Here is a 22389-nt window from a genome sequence, read left to right on the forward strand (position 1 = left end):
GAATTTTTTACAAGTTTATGACCACTTATAAAATGTGTTCAAAGTGCTGCCCATTGTGTTGGAATGTCAATGCAACCCTCTTATCCCACTCTTGACACACTGACAGCAACACCGCAGAAGAAATGCTAGCACAGGCTTCCAGTATCCGTTGTTTCAAATGCTGCATATTTTATTTCAAGCTGGGAAACATATTGCATCCAAATGGATTGCACCCCTCACCTCCAGAAATTAGTGAACTCAAAAATAGGATAAATAATATTATCAGATTAGAAAAAGGGGTATATAAAAAACATAACTGAATGAATACGTTTGAGAAAATATGGGGCTTATGGTTGGATAAACCTGGAATACCATCAAGGGGGTTATTGTTGGAGAGACAATGACTTTTGGGAGAAGTATTGGCGAGGTCTAATGTTTCATTGTAATGTTAAGGAATTCCAATATACATGTGGTATGGGTAATATAGCACACCTATATGTGTATAGGATTATAATGTTTATTACAATACTATGGTTATATAAGAGATTTCAAGAATGTGGAATGTTAATTGTAAGATATAGTGACTGAAAGTTATCAGACGGTAATGGGCAAGCTGAAAGGATATACAGGAGAGATGCATGTATGTCATCCCTATGGTATGTTATTTTATTATTGTATGAACTGGTTTCTTGTTTTGTAAAAAAAAAAAAAGCTAATGAAAAAAATCTCAAATGTATTGGATTAAAAAGAAAAAGATTAGGAAAAAGGCTTCTCCCCTGTGTGAGTTCTCTGGTGATTAACCAAAGCTGATTTCTGATTAAAACATTTCCCACATTCTGAACATGAAAAAGGCTTCTCCCCTGTGTGGGTTCTCTGGTGCTTAATCAAATCTGATTTCTGGTTACAACATTTCCCACATTCTGAACATGAAAAAGGCTTCTCCCCTGTGTGAATTCTCTGGTGATTAACCAAAGTTGATTTCTGGATAAAACATTTCCCACATTCTGAACATGAAAAAGGCTTCTCCCCTGTGTGGGTTCTCTGGTGATTAACCAAAGCTGATTTATGGTTAAAACATTTCCCACATTCTGAACATGAAAAAGGCTTCTCACCTGTGTGGGTTCTCTGGTGATTAACCAAAGCTGATTTATGGTTAAAACATTTCCCACATTCTGAACATGAAAAAGGCTTCTCCCCTGTGTGAGTTCTCTGGTGCTTAATAAAATCTGATTTATGGTTAAAACATTTCCCACATTCTGAACATGAAAAAGGCTTCTCCCCTGTGTGGGTTCTCTGGTGGTTAATCAAATCTGATTTCTGGTTACAACATTTCCCACATTCTGAACATGAAAAAGGCTTCTCCCCTGTGTGGGTTCTCTGGTGATTAACCAAAACCGATTTATTGTTAAAACATTTCCCACATTCTGAACAAGAAAAAGGCTTCTCCCCTGTGTGGGTTCTCTGGTGGTTAACCAAAACTGATTTATGGCTAAAACATTTCCCACATTCTGAACATGAAAAAGGCTTCTCCCCTGTGTGGGTTCTCAGGTGTATAACAACAGCTGATTTCTGGTTAAAACATTTCCCACATTCTGAACATGAAAAAGGCTTCTCCCCTGTGTGAGTTCTCTTGTGGCTATCAAGAATCATTTTACGATTAAAATATTTTCCACATTCTGAACATGAAAAAGGCTTCTCCCCTGTGTGAGTTCTCTGGTGCTTAACCAAAGCTGATTTCTGGTTTAAACATTTCCCATATTCTGAACAGGAAAAAGGCTTCTCCCCTGTGTGAAGTCTCTGGTGTGTAACAAGACTTGTTTTATGGTTAAAATATTTCCCACATTCTGAACATGAAAAAGGCTTCTCCCCTGTGTGGGTTTTCTGGTGCTTCACAAAATTTGATTTCTGGTTAAAACATCTCCCACATTTGGAACAAAAAAATCTATTGTCCACTGTGTGAATTTTTTGATGTTTAAGAATAGACTTTTCGAGGGTAAAACTATTTCCATTTTCTGAAAATGTCTTCTTTGCTTTAGGAGCAGCTCGTTTTTTAATGCTTATTTTTTTATTTTGACTTTCCTTAGTAGTCGGAAATGAATCAGAAGATAGGACCTGTTTCATAGGATCAGATGACAGATCTTTGCTGTGAAGGGATGATGGTAAACCTGGAGTAATGATATTCACTTCAATTGTATCCTGTGGGATCTCAAGATCATCCGATTTAAAAATCTCCTGTCCCTCTGATCTCCTGGTACAGTCGTCTGCCAAGAAAAAAAAACAATTATTAACTTTGAATAAAATATCCTTGAAATTTATATTTTTTACCATTTCTACTTAAAATTGTTGGTAGAAATGACAAGTTATTGACAGAATGACAGTTCACAGTCTAATAGAAAACCTCATAGAATAAACCAGTGGAGCGTAGTGTTGAACTGTTTGTTCATTCAGCCTCCAAAATATGGAATAAGAAGCCACCAAAAAATGTTATGTAGGTGAAAATTATACCAATAAAAACTTCTACTCATCAATAAACCAATCCAGCAATATCCGCTCTGCCAAAGTCAAATCTCCCGCTCGTTCTGAGCCTTGCAGTGCGCCCAAAACACATTCAGCCTCCATGTATTTGGCATTACTATAGTGAGAAGAACCCACTTAATTTACGGTGTGTGTCTCCTGGAGCACAATCTGGACACTATGTGTTGGGTATTAAAATAGTATATTTGCAATTTTCACTCTCCACCATCCACTGCGTGCTAATTTCCAGAAGGTGCCTGAAGTCAATATAATCGCTACTCCTATAGATTAATTCACTCACGGTTATAATTTCCAAAATGAAGTCAATTTATGGTGATTTCTATTGCTCTGGTTTTCTGACATTTTGTCATATTAAGGTTTCTGTAAATGGTGGGTCCCATCTCCTCTGGGACCTGCTCCTGGGACATCTGCTTCTGTCACCAGGCGCCGCCTTATTCATCCTGCAGGCGGCGCTGGTGATGGAGGAGACGTCAGAAGCTCTGGGCAGCGCTGGTTCTGTCCAGCCACTAAGATTAGGTAGCCTGGGACCTGTAGTACCATCCAGTCTGGCAGTATGGGTGTGTGTGCTGTCCAGCTGGAGTAATCTGCTCCCTGCATCAGCCAACTGGAAAGCACCGCACCCTACTAAAGCTGGAAGCATATTGCCGGAAGCTGCCAGATACAGCCTTGTTCTCCTCTGGTTCAGTCCTCTGTGCTCAGCTCCCGGCTTGTGTATTTGTTTCCTGTTGTGACCTCGGCCCGTTTACTGACTACTCTTGTGTCTTCTGATTTTGTATTTTCTCTGACCTCCATGTTCTGACCCGGCTACCTGACTATTCTTCTTCCCATCTCACACTACAGAGCAGCAGGTAACTCCATGGCCCAAGCCTAGGGGACTCTGTGTAAGAACAGATCCATGTAGTGGGGTTAAATGGTGATGAGCAAGGCAATCCCTGGGATCTGGAAAATGGAGTAGATAGCGCCAAGCCTGTTCGTGGTAGCCATCTTTTGAGCTGCCAGGTGACCATGAACAGTGCCCCCAATACATTGTGTCTGCAAACTATTCCAGCAAGATCTGCATTCAAATAGCTAAATGTCGCTCCTGCCCTTCTTAACCTGCCATGCGCCCAGATAGTAGTGTACAACCGTATATAGGGGTTTGTCAGATTCAAAAAAAGATTGAAAATAATTTGTAAGGTCCATTTGTTTCCTATTATCATTTGAGAAGAATTCCAAAGTTATCACCACAAAGTGACACACGTCAGAATTGAAAATGGGTCCTGATTAGCAACAGAAAACTGGCTGCAGTAAGGGGTTAAATCAGAGTATTTTGGGCACTAACTACTGTAGTCAAAAACTGACTATAGATAATAACACATCTACTGAAATGATCAAACTCAACAGTCTTCATCAGTAAAAAATGAGTAACTAGTGGTGAAACCTCTCTGGGGTAATAATAATAATAATAATAATGTTTATTTTTATAGCGCCAACATATTCCGCAGCACTTTACAAATTTTAGGGGGGACTTATACAACAATACAAAATAAGCATATCTCATATCGAAAGGAGTGAGGGCCCTGCTCGCAAGCTTACAGTCTATGAGGAAATGGGGGAGACACAAAAGGTAGAATGTACATATATTGTATAATGCAGCCTTAATATACTAAATAGGATAAATAATACATGGACTGGTCGCCTGCCAGTATGTGTGCAGTCCTGACCGAGGCTATTAAGCGCATGGTTGGTATGATCCTGAAATTGAAGAAGATTTTAATATGGGGGAAAACTGGGACGGACAAGTGGGATGGACAGATAGTGTGTGGAGGCGATACGCCAGTCCAATGAAATGGGTTTTTAGGGTCCACTTGAAACTGTGGGTATTGGGAATTATAGTATGGGACTCGGTGGTTCTTCATTATTTAAACTATGATAAGGGCCAATATTTTCTGTCAGATGACTTTCAAGAAAAAATATTAGACATTGAAAGAGAACTTTTCATAATAGTGCAGAGCTGAGGTGTCTTAAATTTAGACCTCGGGCACTGGGAAGAGGTAATGGAGACCTACTTTTAAAGACTAACAAGGAGTTACAGAGAAACATAAGTGAGTCAGGCCAATCCCACCACAATAAAGCTATCATACAAAATGAACATGGAAAAAAATACAGAATAAAAGATATGTTACATCCCTAACAACAACGTATTTATCAGGGGAGAGAACTTCAGATCTAAACCGGAGTCGCACTCATTTATGGTGGACCACTGGAGCTACTATGAGTCCTGAGCAGAAGAGTAAAGAAAGTATTAGCGCCCCCATTTCAGGAGAGATTGTGCAGTAATCTGAATTCCTTAGGATTGAAAACATAATGGAATTTATGACGCGGAGTGAAGCCATGAAACCAGGACTCGAGCCAACACATCTCCTGTAGGCGTGAATAAATGTATATTACAGCCATCAGCCACGCACAGCTTAGAGATATATCATGGCACAGGTGTAATGTTTTCTGTATAGTTTATCACAATCCTGTTTGAAGTTAGTCGGTTTGAAAAGAAATTGAAAACTCAGGATAAAGGGAAACTCTGTTGTTATTGGACAGAAATTCACACTTGGCCTCACTGCACATTTAATGTTGTCGATCATAAAAGTGAAGTTTGGTCAGAAAGACTGGACCTGGTCTTGTAGGGACCATATGAGCACATTCAGCAGCACAGAAGGGAGAGAAGGGAGATTCATCCAAGAAGATATCAGGGTTCTAGGAAGCCAACACCATCATTACCCTCCGCTTTCTCTTACAGGTCCATCATAATTTTTCTTCAAGTAATTTTCTCACTTGTCAGCACATTCTACGTATGCTGTCATTTGGCTTTGTAGTTTACAGATCTGGGCAGGTAATGGTCAGCGTTTACTAAACCCAGGGGGTAGGTGGATCCTCCAGGTTGTAAATTCTACAGAAAAGTTCTTTCACAATTACACAAAGTAATGTGAACATTTTTGGATGGCGGAAAATGTTGTGGTCTAGAGGTAAAATGGTGATCACACGATTATAACAAGGCTGGACTACACCACCGATAAAGCAGCCACAGCCGGTGACTGAGAAGAATCTGTGACTTCTCTGTATTTAGTGGTTACTACTCACCTGGGTAGTCATATGTAGGAATCTCCTCTTTACACCACTCATCACCCCTCACATATGTCTCTGTAGTATTAATATGGGTCATATGTTCACCCTGAAACAAATATTGTAAAAGTCACAGACGGAGAAGTCACATCTATGATCAGCTCTAATCCTGCCATCTCCACTGTTCTCATTACACAAGTATAAAACACATAATACTGGTGGATAAAACAAGACTGAACACAAGACCTTCACAGCCGTCTACACATCATAGGGCTAGATCTCATGACACCTTCAATCCATCTACCTGATGATCCTGAGGAACATTGGGGTCTTCTTGTTTACAGTCCTGTGGAAGAAGAGGATGGGGACATCTCTCTGGTGTTGTCCTCTTACCGGATAGATCTGGAGGAAACACATACAGGGACTGAATTCATTCTTTACATACAGATTGTAATGCACACGCCCGGGCTGAGTGGCGTGTGCGTGTGATTGTAGTGATTCCACTGGACCGTGCCGGAGAGTGAATGCCTGGAGGGGCTTAACTAGGTATTCACCCGATCCGACCAGGGTCGCACGACGGCATACGACGCCAGTGCACCAAGGAGGAACCGAGCAGAGGGACCAGGTGCTACTCCAGGACAGACCCCGGACACAGCTGTTGACCCACACAGGGGAATACAGGAACAGACTGGTAGGCTGGCACACAGACTGGTGGGTATAGGCAGGCACGACTGGTATGCAGGCAGGCGGGTATGCAGGCAGGGGGGTACAGGCAAGCACAGCTAGAGTGCAGACAGGGAGGCACTAGCAGGTAGGAACACAGGCGGGATAGGACCCAGTACACACTGGGACTCAGGAACAATACAGGCAGAGGGGTACAGGCAAGCACAGCTAGAGTGCAGACAGGGAGGCACTAGCAGGTAGGGACACTGGCGGGATAGGACCCAGTACACACTGGGACTCAGGAACAGAACCACAGATGTGGCGGACAAACACAGCAGAGTGAGGCCGCCCAGAGAGGTGAGCGAGAACAGGGCAGGACAAGACCGCCTGGAGCGGTGAGCAAGAGTAGAGCAGGACAAGGCCGCCAGGAGCGGTGAACAAAGGATCAGAGCTGAGCGAGACTGCCGGAGCAGTGAGCAAGAGTAAAGCAGGACGAGGCCGCCTGGAGCGGTGAGCAAGAGTGGAGCGAGACTGCCGGAGCAGCGAGCAAAAGGGTCAGAGCGGAGCAAGGCTGCCGGAGCAGCGAGCAAAGGAGTCAGAGCAGGCTAGAACCGCCGGAGCGGTAAGCAAAGGAGTCAGAGCAGACTAGAACCGCCAGAGCGGTGAGCAAAGGAGTCAGAGCAGGCTAGAACCGCCGGAGCGGTGAGCAAAGGAGTCAGAGCAGGCTAGAACCGCCGGAGCAGTGAGCAAAGGAGTCAGAGCAGGCAAGGCTGAGTAGGGGGGACAGGGCTCTGTTCACACGAAACAGACAGGAAGGGAAAGGCAGAGCCAGACACCCACAGGGTACTTGCAGTGAAGTAGCGAGTGGACCACAAACTCACAAACGGGAGTACAGAGACAACAGGCAGGAATTAGGTACGAGTTCAGACTCTGCAGAAAAAGGAAAGGAACGGACATAGAGAAAAGACAGATGAAAGATAGGAGAGAGTACAGACTGGAACTGAGTGTACGGACGAGACCGACACTGCAGCGGGACACAGGAGCGGGTCTGGGAATACGGCCCCCAGAGAGGCGGGACGAACAGGCAAGGAGCGTGTTCAGACAGAACAGACAAGATACAGGAGCAGGTCTGGGTAATCGGCCCCCAGAGAGGCGGGACGAACAGGCAAGGAGCGTGTTCAGAGAGGACAGACAAGATACAGGAACGGATCTAGGTAATCGGCCCCTAGAAGGCGGGAGGAACAGGCAAGGAGCGTGTTCAGACAGGCCTGGAAATACAGCCTCCAGGAAAGGCAGCAGGCAAGAGTACACAGACAGGACTCAGTTCAGACACGGGAACTGATACCGCAAGGCAGGAGACAAAGACAGGACTCAGCTCAGACATGGGAACTGATACCGCAAGGCAGGAGACATAGACAGGACTCAGTTCAGACACGGGAACTGATACCGCAAGACAGGAGACAAAGAATGGGACCTGGCACCTTCAGAGTGCAAGCACACACTGAATGAAACACTATGCTCAGGCAGGGATAGATGGGAGCAGCTGAGCTATATACCAGGTGACAGACAGCAATAGGCTGAGGACGCACAAGGGGTGTGACCCACAGCAGGTACAAAAAGCAGGAAGTGATCGGGCGCCGCCCTTAAGCAGCAGAAACAGACACAAACAGACAGCATGGAGGGAAGCCAGAGAGACATTCTGGACTGGAGATCAAGTGCGCGCTCTTGCACAGTGGGAGATGGACCACCATGCAAGGACGCCGCCAGGTATGTTACAGTACCCCCCCCCCTTACGCCCCCTCTTCTTCAGGCCTGCCAGAATCTTCCGCAGGGAATTCGAGGACCAGTCGTTCACTTCAAGGAGATCACTTCCACTGTCCACAGGAAAAACTGATCTCATCTGGTTAGCTAGGATGCTACCTCCTATCCAGCCATCCTCAGCAACAGACGAAACGGGTGGAGTACCAGGAACAGCAGACAAGGAAGTCTCTCTCCACATATTTTCAGGTGGCACCCCAGAGGGTACAGGAGACAACTGGAAGTCCTTCACCGGGTTGGAGGGGGACAGAGACTTGGGGGTAATCTCTGCTTCGAGGTACATCTTGTCAAGCTCACAGGAAGAAATAGACGGGTTATCAGGTACATAATGAGGAAAAGTCACTGTCTCTTTGTTATCTGGTGGTACCCCGGAGGATTCAGGAAACAACTGGAGGTCCTCCGCCGGGTCAGAAGAGTGCAGAGGCTCAGAGAAAACATCTGCTTCAGAGTACACTAGGTCGGACTCACTGGACGAAGCAGGCGAGGTATCGGGTACCGAGTATAGGAAAGTCTCTGTCCATTCACCACCAGGTGGCACCCCGAAGGGTTCTGGAGACAACTGGCGGTCCTCCGCCTGGTCAGAGGGGTGTAGAGACTCACGGGTAACCTCTGCTTCAGAGTACACTAGGTCGGACTCACTGGACGAAGCAAGCGAGGTATCAGATCTAGGATATAGGAAAGTCTCTGTCCATTCACCACCAGGTGGCACCCAGAAGTGTTCTGGAGACAACTGGAGGTCCTCCGCCTGGTCGGAGGGGTGTAGAGACTCGGGAGTAACCACTGCTTCGGAGTACACTAGGTTGGACTCAGTGGACGAAGCGAGCGAGGTATCAGGTACAGAGTATAGGAGAGTCTCTGTCCTTTCGCTACCAGGTAGCACCCCGAAGGGTTCAGGAGACAACTGGAGGTCCTCCGCCTGGTCGGAGGGGTGTAGAGACTCGGGGGTAACTACCACTTTGGGGTACCCATTGTCAGGCTCACAGGACGAAGCGGACAAAGTATCGAGTACTGGGTGTAGAGAAGTCTCTCTCCATTTGTCATCGAGTGGTATCCCGGAGGATTCAGGAGGCAACAGGGGGTCCTCCACCAGGTAGTAGAGGTGCACAGACTCTGAGGTAACCACAGCTTTGGAGCATCCTTGGACATGCACACCGGTTAAAGTGGGTGAAGCATCTGATGCCGGGTGCAGGAAGTTCTCCTGTGTGGAGTCTGGATGGGCAGAAGTCTCTTCGGGCAGGAGAACTGGTGCACTACCCACGCACATTACCCGTTGGGGCTTCTCCGGGATACAGGGAGATGAAGCTTCAGTAGGGACTTCAAGGTTGGGGTCAGGAGGTCTCAGGGAGGACAGACCCTGGCGTGACAGCTTGCCTCTACGTCTAGCATGTCTGGACTGCCTCTTGAGGTTGGGAGAAGTATTCCGGAAAGCGTAGTCACCCTGTGAGGATTCTGGGTGGGCAGTAGTCTCATTGGGCTGGAGGACTATTGCGCTACCCACACACATTACACGTCGGGGCTGCTCCGGGATATTGGGAAGTGAAGCTTCAGCAGGGGCTTCAGGGTTAGGGTCCTCGAAGACCATACGAAAGGCCACCAGGAAGGCCTGCAGGTCAAGGACGACAGGATCCCATGCTTCCCATAGGGGGGTGACCCATTTCAAGGCATCACCCGCTAGGTAGTCAATCATAAAGACCACTTTAGCCCAATCGGAAGGAAAATAGAGAGGGTAGGCCTTAAAGTGTAGCATGCATTGCTCCACAAATGCACGACACTGTCTTGGATCCCCATAGTAACGTGGCGGATCCGCAGGAATGAGAGCTGATAGATCCATCTGGACGGTTCGTAATTCGCCTGGAACTCAGCTAAGGAAAAAAAAAAAAATTATTTATTTATTTTAATGCATGTATTCGCTGGAAAACTTCTCAGAGAGCGAAGGCCGTGGGGCTCAATGGGAACCATGGCCTGAGCATGCTGTAATGCACACGCCCGGGCTGAGTGGCGTGTGCGTGTGATTGTAGTGATTCCACTGGACCGTGCCGGAGAGTGAATGCCTGGAGGGGCTTAACTAGGTATTCACCCGATCCGACCAGGGTCGCACGACGGCATACGACGCCAGTGCACCAAGGAGGAACCGAGCAGAGGGACCAGGTGCTACTCCAGGACAGACCCCGGACACAGCTGTTGACCCACACAGGGGAATACAGGAACAGACTGGTAGGCTGGCACACAGACTGGTGGGTATAGGCAGGCACGACTGGTATGCAGGCAGGCGGGTATGCAGGCAGGGGGGTACAGGCAAGCACAGCTAGAGTGCAGACAGGGAGGCACTAGCAGGTAGGAACACAGGCGGGATAGGACCCAGTACACACTGGGACTCAGGAACAATACAGGCAGAGGGGTACAGGCAAGCACAGCTAGAGTGCAGACAGGGAGGCACTAGCAGGTAGGGACACTGGCGGGATAGGACCCAGTACACACTGGGACTCAGGAACAGAACCACAGATGTGGCGGACAAACACAGCAGAGTGAGGCCGCCCAGAGAGGTGAGCGAGAACAGGGCAGGACAAGACCGCCTGGAGCGGTGAGCAAGAGTAGAGCAGGACAAGGCCGCCAGGAGCGGTGAACAAAGGATCAGAGCTGAGCGAGACTGCCGGAGCAGTGAGCAAGAGTAAAGCAGGACGAGGCCGCCTGGAGCGGTGAGCAAGAGTGGAGCGAGACTGCCGGAGCAGCGAGCAAAAGGGTCAGAGCGGAGCAAGGCTGCCGGAGCAGCGAGCAAAGGAGTCAGAGCAGGCTAGAACCGCCGGAGCGGTAAGCAAAGGAGTCAGAGCAGACTAGAACCGCCAGAGCGGTGAGCAAAGGAGTCAGAGCAGGCTAGAACCGCCGGAGCGGTGAGCAAAGGAGTCAGAGCAGGCTAGAACCGCCGGAGCAGTGAGCAAAGGAGTCAGAGCAGGCAAGGCTGAGTAGGGGGGACAGGGCTCTGTTCACACGGAACAGACAGGAAGGGAAAGGCAGAGCCAGACACCCACAGGGTACTTGCAGTGAAGTAGCGAGTGGACCACAAACTCACAAACGGGAGTACAGAGACAACAGGCAGGAATTAGGTACGAGTTCAGACTCTGCAGAAAAAGGAAAGGAACGGACATAGAGAAAAGACAGATGAAAGATAGGAGAGAGTACAGACTGGAACTGAGTGTACGGACGAGACCGACACTGCAGCGGGACACAGGAGCGGGTCTGGGAATACGGCCCCCAGAGAGGCGGGACGAACAGGCAAGGAGCGTGTTCAGACAGGACAGACAAGATACAGGAGCAGGTCTGGGTAATCGGCCCCCAGAGAGGCGGGACGAACAGGCAAGGAGCGTGTTCAGAGAGGACAGACAAGATACAGGAACGGATCTAGGTAATCGGCCCCTAGAAGGCGGGAGGAACAGGCAAGGAGCGTGTTCAGACAGGCCTGGAAATACAGCCTCCAGGAAAGGCAGCAGGCAAGAGTACACAGACAGGACTCAGTTCAGACACGGGAACTGATACCGCAAGGCAGGAGACAAAGACAGGACTCAGCTCAGACATGGGAACTGATACCGCAAGGCAGGAGACATAGACAGGACTCAGTTCAGACACGGGAACTGATACCGCAAGACAGGAGACAAAGAACGGGACCTGGCACCTTCAGAGTGCAAGCACACACTGAATGAAACACTATGCTCAGGCAGGGATAGATGGGAGCAGCTGAGCTATATACCAGGTGACAGACAGCAATAGGCTGAGGACGCACAAGGGGTGTGACCCACAGCAGGTACAAAAAGCAGGAAGTGATCGGGCGCCGCCCTTAAGCAGCAGAAACAGACACAAACAGACAGCATGGAGGGAAGCCAGAGAGACATTCTGGACTGGAGATCAAGTGCGCGCTCTTGCACAGTGGGAGATGGACCACCATGCAAGGACGCCGCCAGGTATGTTACACAGATAATTATAGGCCGTGTGTATTTAGTCCTGTCTATTACCTGGTGATGTGAGGGGCTGGGGAACCTCCATCATGACGTCCTTGTATAGATCTTTGTGTTCTTCTAAATACTCCCACTCCTCCATGGAGAAATAGACAGCGACATCCTGACACCTGATAGGAACCTGACACATACAATGATACCGTCACCCCCCGATCCCTCCATAACGTTACTGTATAATGTCCCAGCATTCCCAGCAGTGTCACCTCTCCAGTCAGCAGCTCAATCATCTTGTAGGTGAGTTCTAGGATCTTCTGGTCATTGATGTCCTCATGTATCAGGGGGTGAGGTGGAGGCCCCGTGATTGGGCTTAGGGGTCTTTCCCATCCCTCAGACACATGGTCCTGACAGCGCCCACTAGAGGTCTTCTTCACTACTGTGTAATCCTGGTCATGGAGAGACACATTAATAAATCTCACTACAGACATTTCCAGAGTCCTCACCTCTCCAGTTCTGTCCATCTGTTATTCCCATAGATAAGAATGATGTAATGTGACATCATCAGAATCTCTCACCTCTCCAGTAATACGGAAGAGGATCTCTAGGGTGAGGTGTAATATCCTCTCCACCATCTTCTTTCTGTCTCTAACCATTCTTCTCTAGGAAAATTATATAGATAAATTATTAGTATCTCATATTGTGGGAATCTGAGTGGATTGAAGATGAGTTGGTTTAAAATATATAAAATTCTGTGTAATAAAAATAATTAATAGCATTGTGATGCCTGTATAAAGCAATAATGTGGTAGAGCACTTCATACATCTTCAGGTCATACAGAGATACTGATGTGCTATTGACGTGGGGTACTCGGTGCCGGGCCAGTTGTTGCTATGAGAGATGTCACAGTGGCGGTGACCCGGTCCGTGACCCAGGGCGGTCATTCAATAAGGGAATATTTATAGGGGATTAATGTACAAAGTTCGTGACGCCACCTGGTTTATTTGTATACATCTCACTACTCCACGATAAGTTCTGGAAAGTGCTTCTATCTCCACCGGCTACTCTACACTGTGTGCACAATTATTAGGCAATTTCTATTTTTGATCGTTACTTTTATTATTTAGGCTATGTGCCCACGGTGCAGAAATGCTCTGGATTTTTCCTGAGCATTTCTGCATCTCCCTAGCAGAAAAAACACATGCGGATTGTACATGCGGATTGTACATGCGGATTGTACATGCGTTTTTCCTGCCAGGGACAAGCGGATGTGAAGCGTTCTTCACATGCATTTTCACATGCGGGTTGCCAAGCGCTTTCCAGGCGATTTTAGCATCACTTGGAAAGTGCTTGACAACTTGGTCACACTATATAAATCCATGCAAACGGCATGGATTTATATAGTGTGACCGAAAGAATGTTAAATTAAAAAAATAAATCTATACTTACCTTCTGATGGCCCAGCAGTCTTGCTTCGCTCCATCCTGGCTGCAGGCAGATCGCGGTACACTGAAGGACCTGCCGTCACATGACTATGACGTCAGCGCAGGTCCTCCAGTCCACCGTGAGTTGCCGGCATGGGAGGACGAGCACAGCAGGGGCCGTCAGAAGGTAAGTATAACATTTATTTTTTATTTTATTCTTTTTTTTTTTTTTCCTGTCCTCCACACCCGGGTACCATCCGCACATTGAACGCATGTGCTTATCTAGTGAAGCGGAATACATGCATTCCAGTGCAAGTCAATGGCGGCGAAAACGCAGCACTTCCGCAAAATAATTGGTAGTGCTGCATTTTATTCCGCAATGATAATCCGCAGCGGAAATTTCTGCAGCATGTGCACAGCACATGCGGATTATCATTTGGGAACATGGCAGGCCTTCTACCATGCGTTTTTTAAGTGTTTCTGCAGCGTTTTTGCCACTGCGGAAACGCTTAAAAAACGCATTGTGGGCACACAGCCTTAACATCTCCAGTGTTGTTGGTCAATCCAAAGGGTAATAAACCTGAAACCTGAATATTTAAGAAAGTAAAAGTGAGGTGTTGTCTTAGCAGAATATCTCTGTGTCCAGAATTATTATGCAACTATATGAAAAATGTAAATTTTCCATCTTAATTGTTTATTTTCATCTGTTATAGTATACATTTCTGACATTTAATAAATATATATCAGTGACCAATATAGCCACCATTCTTCTCAACACCAGTGATAAGCCATCCATCCATGGAGTCCATTCGTTTCTTACTCTGTTGACATTCATCTTTGTGGGCAGCACCAACCATAGTCCCAGACACTGATCAGAGAGGGGACTGTTCTCCTTCACTATAAATCTCGAGTTTAAGAAAAGCTCGAAAGTTCTCAGGAAGGTTTAGGTCCAGAGAGGAAAAAGTCATGTCATTAGTCTTTCATCTTTAAGACCTTTCCAGGTACTGAGCAGTGAAGACTTTGATGCTGCGATTGAGCATTGTCCTGCAGAACAATCCTGTTTTTTTTTAAAGATGAAGATTTTTTCTGTACCTCTGTTTAAAGAAAGTGTCTTCTAAAAATTGGCAGAAGGTTTGGGAGTTGATTTTGCATCTATCTTCAACTTGAATAGGTCCAATTAGCTCATCTGTAATAATACCAGCCCATAGCAGTTCCCACCTCCACGTCGGTAGCATCTGAGTCGAAGTCGAGGTCTGTGCCCATTACTGATCCAGCCACGGGCCCATCCATCTGGTCCGTCAAAAGTCACTATCATCAGTCCATAAAACCTTTGAAAAATCTGTCTTCCGATATTTCTTGGACAAGTCTTTTCTTGTGTCTTATTCAGTGGTGGTCGGTATTCAGCCTCGGCCTTGTCTCTGAGCACTGAACATCTTGCACTTCTGGGCCTCCAGGGAGGCTGCAGTTCTGGAATATGACAGCACAAGAGGATAATATCTTCCTGGTCGCTTCACATTTGAGTCTTCTGAAATCTTTTGCAGCTAATGCTATTCTTTTTTTCCTTTTGTGACCCTATACACTTTTGAAGGTTCTGTGATCACACCCAACATCTGAGCAATTTAAGGAGTGCTGCATCACTCTGTAAGACTTAACTATTATTGAGTTTTTATAGTCAGTTAAAACAGTTTTTGGCCCATTTTGCCGGAGAAAAATAAGCTGCCTAATAATTGTACCCCCCTGACAAAGGATTTCAATATCCATAGGCAACACACCCCTCATTACAATACACATCACCTGATCTACTTCATCCACTAAACATTTAAGTTTATACAGCTTGTATTTGGAAAATCTACATAAAAATGATCATATGGTCAAAATATTCACTTGCCTAATAATTGCGCGCACAGTGTATGTTTCAAAGTGATCAAGAAAACTATTTTTTATTCTCACCTGCTATAAGCTATGGGTGCAATGTTCAGGAATCATCCCTCAATCCATAGAACGTGGATTCCACATCTCACCCCTGACAAAGCCAAAAAGTGAAAATAGTTGGGCAATATTCTGAAGCTTGTCTCCATTGTGATTATGATATGTTATAAGCAAGTTTAAATCTCTCAGTTATTTCAATGTGTATTAGGGGTGCACTGTTTTTTTATGGTAATACAAAAAGAAACACTGGCATGGTGGCACCTAGCACGGTGAAGTGAATGCTCAGGTGTTACAAAAAATAAATGATTACAACCATATCCTGTAGAATACAGCAAAAGAGGAGAAGAAACCTATTAGTGGTGTGGGGCACTAAAACTATGGGGTAACAAAGATGAGGATCATTACTGTATAAGGCAATGAGAAGGGGGGGGGCTATTACTTTATAGGGCACTATAGATGGTTATAGCACTATGTGTAAGTGGGAAAAATAGGCAGGACACCTAAGGAGAGTAATGAAAATAAAAATATATATATATTTATTTATTGTGAGGGGTCAGCTCTACGGTAGGCGCTGGTTCACACAGGGATGCAGTCCATAGGTTCAAACAAACTGGTGGTTTATTAAATGTCCATAAACCAGGCAGGAGACAAAAATATCACAGCCTCTTTCAGGTTCCAAAAAGGTATAACAGAACAAAACATAAAATAGCAGGTCCATATAGAGCATGGCCTCAGCCGTTTAAATGCAGATGCTTTTCTCTGCCTCCAGCAGACTCTGAGCAGCACATGCAAGGTCTGCTCACCTTGCACAACACACAGCACACTGAGACAGGCGCAGCTGTCTTAAATCAGGCCTTCCAAGACCTGGACTGGAGGTAAGTGAGCAGCTGATCCCCCAGCTCTTTCAGCTGCTCATAAAACCCAGCCCTTTAATCCGGGCCCATTAACTCCCTCTCAGCACTATGTGTGCTGGAGCCTGCTTCTCCGGGTCCTACATCACCGAAGCTTGGTACCTCGGGGACACATACCTCCCCTCATCCACAACGTGTCCAGCTGCAACCTTACCTAACCCCCCACTTCCTCTGCCCATATATATATATATATATATATATATATATATATATATATATATATATATATATATATATATATATATATATATATATATATATATATATATATATATATATATATTATATTATATATAGTACAGACCAAAGGTTTGGACACACCTTCTCATTTAAAGATTTTTCTGTATTTTCATGACTATGAAAATTGTACATTCACACTGAAGGCATCAAAACTATGAACTAACACATGTTGAATTATATACTTAACAAAAAAGTGTGAAACAACTGAAAATATGTCTTATATTCTAGGTTCTTCAAAAGTAGCCACCTTTTGCTTTGATGACTGCTTTGCACACTCTTGGCATTCTCTTGGTGAGCTTCAAGAGGTAGTCACTGGAAATGGTCTTCCAACAATCTTGAAGGAGTTCCCAGAGATGCTTAGCACTAGTTGGCCCTTTTACCTTCACTCTGCGGTCCAGCTCACCCCAAACCATCTCGATTGGATTCAGATCTGGTGACTGAGGAGGCCAGGACATCTGGCGTAGCACCCCATCACTCTCCCTCTTGGTCAAATAGCCCTTACAGAGCCTGGAGGTGTGTTTGGGGTCATTGTCCTGTTGAAAAATAAATGATGGTCTAACTAAACGCAAACCGGATGGAATGGCATGCCGCTGCAAGATGCTGTGGTAGCTATGCTGGTTCAGTATGCCTTCAATTTTGAATAAATCCCCAACAGTGTCACCAACAAAGCACCGTCACACCATCACACCTCCTACTCCATGCTTCACGGTTGGAACCAGGCATGTAGAGTCCATCCGTTCACATTTTCTGCTTCGCACAAAGACACGGTGATGAGTCCAAATTTGAGATCTTTGGTTCCAACCACCGTGTCTTTGTGCGACGCAGAAAAGGTGAACAGATGGACTCTACATGCCTGGTTCCCACCGTGGAGCATGGAGGAAGAAGTGTGATGGTGTGGGGGTGCTTTGCTGGTGACACTGTTGGGGATTTATTCAAAATTGAAGGCATACTGAACCAGCATGGCTACCATAGCATCTTGTAGCGGCATGCTATTCCATCCAGTTTGCATTTAGTTGGACCATCATTTATTTTTCAACAGGACAATGACCCCAAACACACCTCCAGGCTGTGTAAGGGCTATTTGATCAAGAAGGAGAGTGATGGGGTGCTACGCCAGATGACCTGGCCTCCACAGTCACCAGACCTGAACCCAATCGAGATGGTTTGGGGTGAGCTGGACCGCAGAGTGAAGGCAAAAGGGCCAACAAGTGCTAAGCATCTCTGGGAACTCCTTCAAGATTGTTGGAAGACCATTTCCAGTGACTACCTCTTGAAGCTCATCAAGAGAATGCGAAGAGTGTGCAAAGCAGTCATCAAAGCAAAAGGTGGCTACTTTGAAGAACCTAGAATATAAGACATATTTTCAGCTGTTTCACACTTTTTTGTTAAGTATATAATTCCACATGTGTTAATTCCTAGTTTTGATGCCTTCAGTGTGAATGTACAATTTTCATAGTCATGAAAATACAGAAAAATCTTTAAATGAGAAGGTGTGTCCAAACTTTTGGTCTGTACTGTATAAGACAAAATATAAAAAAACACAAGCAATAAATGTTTATATGATTCTGCCCCCCCCCCAAAGTAAATAGCAAAATGTAATACATAATAATAATAAGAATCTTTATTTTTATATAGCGCAAACATATTCTGCAGCTCTTTACATACATAATTATTGCTGTCCCCATCAGGGCTCACAATCTCAATTCCCTATCAGTTGTCTTTGGAGTGTGGGAGGAAACTGGAGAACCCGGAGGAAACCCACGCAAACACGGAGAGAACATACAAACTCCTTGCAGATGTTGTACTTGGTGGGATTTGAACCCTGGACCCCAGCGCTGCAAGGCTGCAGTGCTAACCACTGAGCCACCGTGCTGCCCAGTACATTAAAAAAATATTCGGTATTGCCATGCACATAACTGCCTGAATTAATAACATTTTGAAATATTTTTTCGCATATGGTACAAATCGAAAAACTAGGAATAATGTTTTTGGCCACCACAATTCCACATAAAAATGTAATTAAAAGCTACTAAAATGTCATATTTCCTCCAAAATTGTATCAACAAAAAGAAGAAAACAATAAATAATCATTGAAACGGTTCATCGATGGAAGAATGAAAATAGTTACAGGTCTCAGAAAATGGCGACACGGAAAAATTGTTAGATACTAAATTTTCCGCCCTGGTGACATCACACCTGTAGCGCATTAGACCGCTGCAGTCAACCACTGATCTCAGAACTGATGCCAATATATTCAGTATGAACAGTTGAGCTCAGTGATTGGCTGCGGTTGTCACACACGCTAAAGACATGACATCACCACTGCAGCCTATAAAGAAGACCCGAGCAGCAGAGAGCCGGCACTGGAGCAGGGGAAGGTGAGTGATGCTGATTATAGTATTTGTTACACAGGCTCGTAGATTGTGTACAGAAGATTGAAAGGGGAAACCTCTTCTATGATACTCTTCTCTGCTGTTGGTCCAGGGCACATTGTGATGTTCAGAGTTGTAATGAACCTCAGACAGGAATAATGTTGAGATGGCCTGAGAGCAGAGAGGAACGCTGAGGAGAAGGTCTGAGGGAAGAGAGGAATGCTGAGGAGATGGTCTGAGGGAAGAGAGGAGCGCTGAGGAGACAGCCGTAAAGTGGAGAAGAGTGTTGAGGGGATGGCCTGAGGTTAGATATGAGCACTAAGGAGGTATCCAGAGAGCAGAGAAGAAAGGAGATGGCCCGAATACAGAGAGGAGCACTGAGGAGACGGCCTGAGAGCAGAGCACAGAGTAGAGGTTCTGAAAGCAGAGAGAAGCGCTGAAGAGATGACCTGAGTGTAAAGAGGAGAGCTGAGGAGACAGCCTGAGGATAGAGAGAAGCACTCAGGAGACAGCCTGAAGGAAGAGATGAGTGGTAAGGAGACAGCCTGAGGTTAGAGATGAGTGCAAAGGAGGCAGCTTGAAAGCAGAGAGGAACACTGAGGAGACAGCCTATGTGTAGAGAGAAGCACTGAGGAGACTGCCTGGGAGCATAGAAAAGCGATGAGGAGACAGACTGAGGGCAGAGAGGAGTCCCGAGGAGATGGCCTGAGAGTAAAGAGGAGTGCTGAGGAGATGGCCTGAGTAAAGAGGAGCGCTGAGGAGATGGCCTGAGAGTAAAGGAGAGCGCTGAGGAGATGGCCTGAGTAAAGAGGAGCGCTAAGGAGATGGCCTGATAGTAAAGAGGAGCGCCGAGGAGATGGCCTGAGCGTAAAGAGGAGCGCCGAGGAGATGGCCTGAGCGTAAAGAGGAGCGCCGAGGAGATGGCCTGAACGTAAAGAAGAGCGCCGAGGAGATGGCCTGAGCGTAAAGAGGAGCGCCGAGGAGATGGCCTGAGAGTAAAGAGGAGCGCCGAGGAGATGGCCTGAGTAAAGAGGAGCGCCGAGGAGATGGCCTGAGCATAAAGAGGAGCGCTGAGGAGATGGCCTGAGAGTAAAGGAGAGCGCTGAGGAGATGGCCTGAGAGTAAAGGAGAGCGCTGAGGAGATGGCCTGAGAGTAAAGGAGAGCGCTGAGGAGATGGCCTGAGTAAAGAGGAGCGCTAAGGAGATTGGCCTGATAGTAAAGAGGAGCGCCGAAGAGATGGCCTGAGAGTAAAGAGGAGCGCTGAGGAGATGGCCTGAGAGTAAAGGAGAGCGCTGAGGAGATGGCCTGAGTAAAGAGGAGCGCTAAGGAGATGGCCTGATAGTAAAGAGGAGCGCCGAGGAGATGGCCTGAGAGTAAAGAGGAGCGCCGAGGAGATGGCCTGAGAGTAAAGAGGAGTGCTGAGGAGATGGCCTGAGAGTATAGGAGAGCGCTGAGGAGATGGCCTGAGTAAAGAGGAGCGCTAAGGAGATGGCCTGATAGTAAAGAGGAGCGCCGAGGAGATGGCCTGAGCGTAAAGAGGAGCGCCGAGGAGATGGCCTGAGAGTAAAGAGGAGCGACGAGGAGATGGCCTGAGAGTAAAGAGGAGCGACGAGGAGATGGCCTGAGAGTAAAGAGGAGCGCTGAGGAGATGGCCTGAGAGTAAAGAGAAGCGCTGAGGAGATGGCCTGAGTAAAGAGGAGCGCTGAGGAGATGGCCTGAGTAAAGAGGAGCGCTGAGGAGATGGCCTGAGAGTAAAGAGGAGCGCCGAGGAGATGGCCTGAGAGTAAAGAGGAGTGCTGAGGAGATGGCCTGAGAGTATAGGAGAGCGCTGAGGAGATGGCCTGAGTAAAGAGGAGCGCTAAGGAGATGGCCTGATAGTAAAGAGGAGCGCCGAGGAGATGGCCTGAGCGTAAAGAGGAGCGCCGAGGAGATGGCCTGAGAGTAAAGAGGAGCGACGAGGAGATGGCCTGAGAGTAAAGAGGAGCGACGAGGAGATGGCCTGAGAGTAAAGAGGAGCGCTGAGGAGATGGCCTGAGAGTAAAGAGAAGCGCTGAGGAGATGGCCTGAGAGTAAAGAGGAGCGCTGAGGAGATGGCCTGAGTAAAGAGGAGCGCTGAGGAGATGGCCTGAGAGTAAAGAGGAGCACTGAGGAGATGGCCTGAGAGTAAAGAGGAGCGCTGAGGAGATGGCTTGAGAGTAAAGAGGAGAACTGAGGAGATGGCCTGAGAGTAAAGAGGAGCGCTGAGGAGATGGCCTGAGAGTAAAGAGGAGTGCTGATGAGATGGCCTGAGTGTGGAGAGAAGCACTGAGGAGACCAGATGAGAATAAAGAGGAGCGCTGAGGAGATGGCCTGAGAGTAAAGAGGAGCGCTGAGGAGATGGCCTGAGAGTAAAGAGGAGCGCTGAGGAGATGGCCTGAGAGTAAAGAGGAGCGCTGAGGAGACGGCCTGAGAGTAAAGAGGAGCGCTGATGAGATGGCCTGAGAGTGAAGAGGAGTGCTGAGGAGATGGCCTGAGAGTAAAGAGGAGCGCTGAGGAGACGGCCTGAGAGTAAAGAGGAGCGCTGAGGAGATGGCCTGAGAGTAAAGAGGAGCGCTGAGGAGATGGCCTGAGATTAAAGAGGAGCGCTGAGGAGATGGCCTGAGATTAAAGAGGAGCGCTGAGGCGATGGCCTGAGAGTAAAGAGGAGCGCTGAGGCGATGGCCTGAGAGTAAAGAGGAGCGCTGAGGAGATGGCCCGAGAATAAAGAGGAGCGCTGAGGAGATGGCCTGAGTAAAGAGGAGCGCTGAGGGGATGGCCTGAGAGTAAAGAGGAGTGCTGAGGAGATGGCCTGAGAGTAAAGAGGAGCGCCGAGGAGACGGCCTGAGAGTAAAGGGGAGCGCTGAGGAGACGGCCTGAGAGGAAAGAGGAGCGCTGAGGAGATGGCCTGAGAGTAAAGAGGAGCGCTGAGAAGACCGACAAGAAATGCAGAGGAGATGGTCTGAGGATAGAAAGGAACACCGAGGAGACGGCCTAAGTGTAAAGGGGTCGTCCATTTACTTTATGTGTTCAGGGTAGAATTAAATGGTAATGGGTGTGGTTAGGGGTTGGAGGAATGGTTATGGACGTGGACTAAGATGTCATGATGTGCAATCTATCCCTCTTTATATTCCCTGACAGTTGGGAGGTCAGACAAATGTAAAAATCTAATTGTTTTTGTAGCTGCAAAATGCAATGTGTGAATAAAGTCTATAGAGAGTGTGAGCCCCAATGGGGATGGTGATATTAATGTGTGTACGTGCTGCGGAGTATGGAGGCGATATAGAGAATAATGGGGAATCTCCACATACCTCCACCTGCAGAGCCGCCACCACATAAATGGCTGTTCTGTGCGCACAGGACCTGTGATGAGGTCACAGGAGGGGAGGAGTCAGGGGTCACATGATCAGGGGTCTCAGTGTATACAGGACTCTGCTGTACCCTGCAGGATGGAGCCTGTAT

The 22389-nt window shown here is 47.0% G+C and overlaps 1 protein-coding gene across 1 annotated transcript; it reads right to left on the reverse strand.

Moving 5' to 3' along the window:
• Position 1: 1 nt before the first annotated feature.
• On the reverse strand, positions 2-22291 carry LOC141271714 (uncharacterized). Its single transcript, XM_073681805.1, has 7 exons — positions 22239-22291; positions 12614-12697; positions 12305-12484; positions 12099-12222; positions 5918-6015; positions 5632-5722; positions 2-2240 (listed from the first exon to the last, which is right to left on the reverse strand). Exons 2-7 carry the CDS (start codon positions 12689-12691, stop codon positions 736-738), a joined length of 2076 nt encoding a protein of 691 aa, XP_073537906.1. The 5' UTR covers positions 12692-12697; positions 22239-22291; the 3' UTR covers positions 2-735.
• Between the last annotated feature and the right edge of the window lie 98 nt (positions 22292-22389).

The sequence above is a fragment of the Phyllobates terribilis genome, unplaced genomic scaffold, assembly GCF_046119375.1.
Source record: "Phyllobates terribilis strain yellow unplaced genomic scaffold, ASM4611937v1 Scaffold_5__5_contigs__length_657084704, whole genome shotgun sequence".
Lineage (NCBI taxonomy): Eukaryota > Metazoa > Chordata > Amphibia > Anura > Dendrobatidae > Phyllobates > Phyllobates terribilis.

Excerpts from the sequence above, each read along its gene's own strand:
- LOC141271714 (XM_073681805.1), bottom strand. The coding sequence starts at position 12,691 with ATGGTTAGAGACAGAAAGAAGATGGTGGAGAGGATATTACACCTCACC. Across the intron at positions 12,223-12,304 it reads TTGAGCTGCTGACTGGAGAG|GTTCCTATCAGGTGTCAGGA; the intron begins GTGACACTGCTG and ends TGTATGTGTCAG. Across the intron at positions 5,723-5,917 it reads ATGTTCCTCAGGATCATCAG|GGTGAACATATGACCCATAT; the intron begins GTAGATGGATTG and ends TATTTGTTTCAG.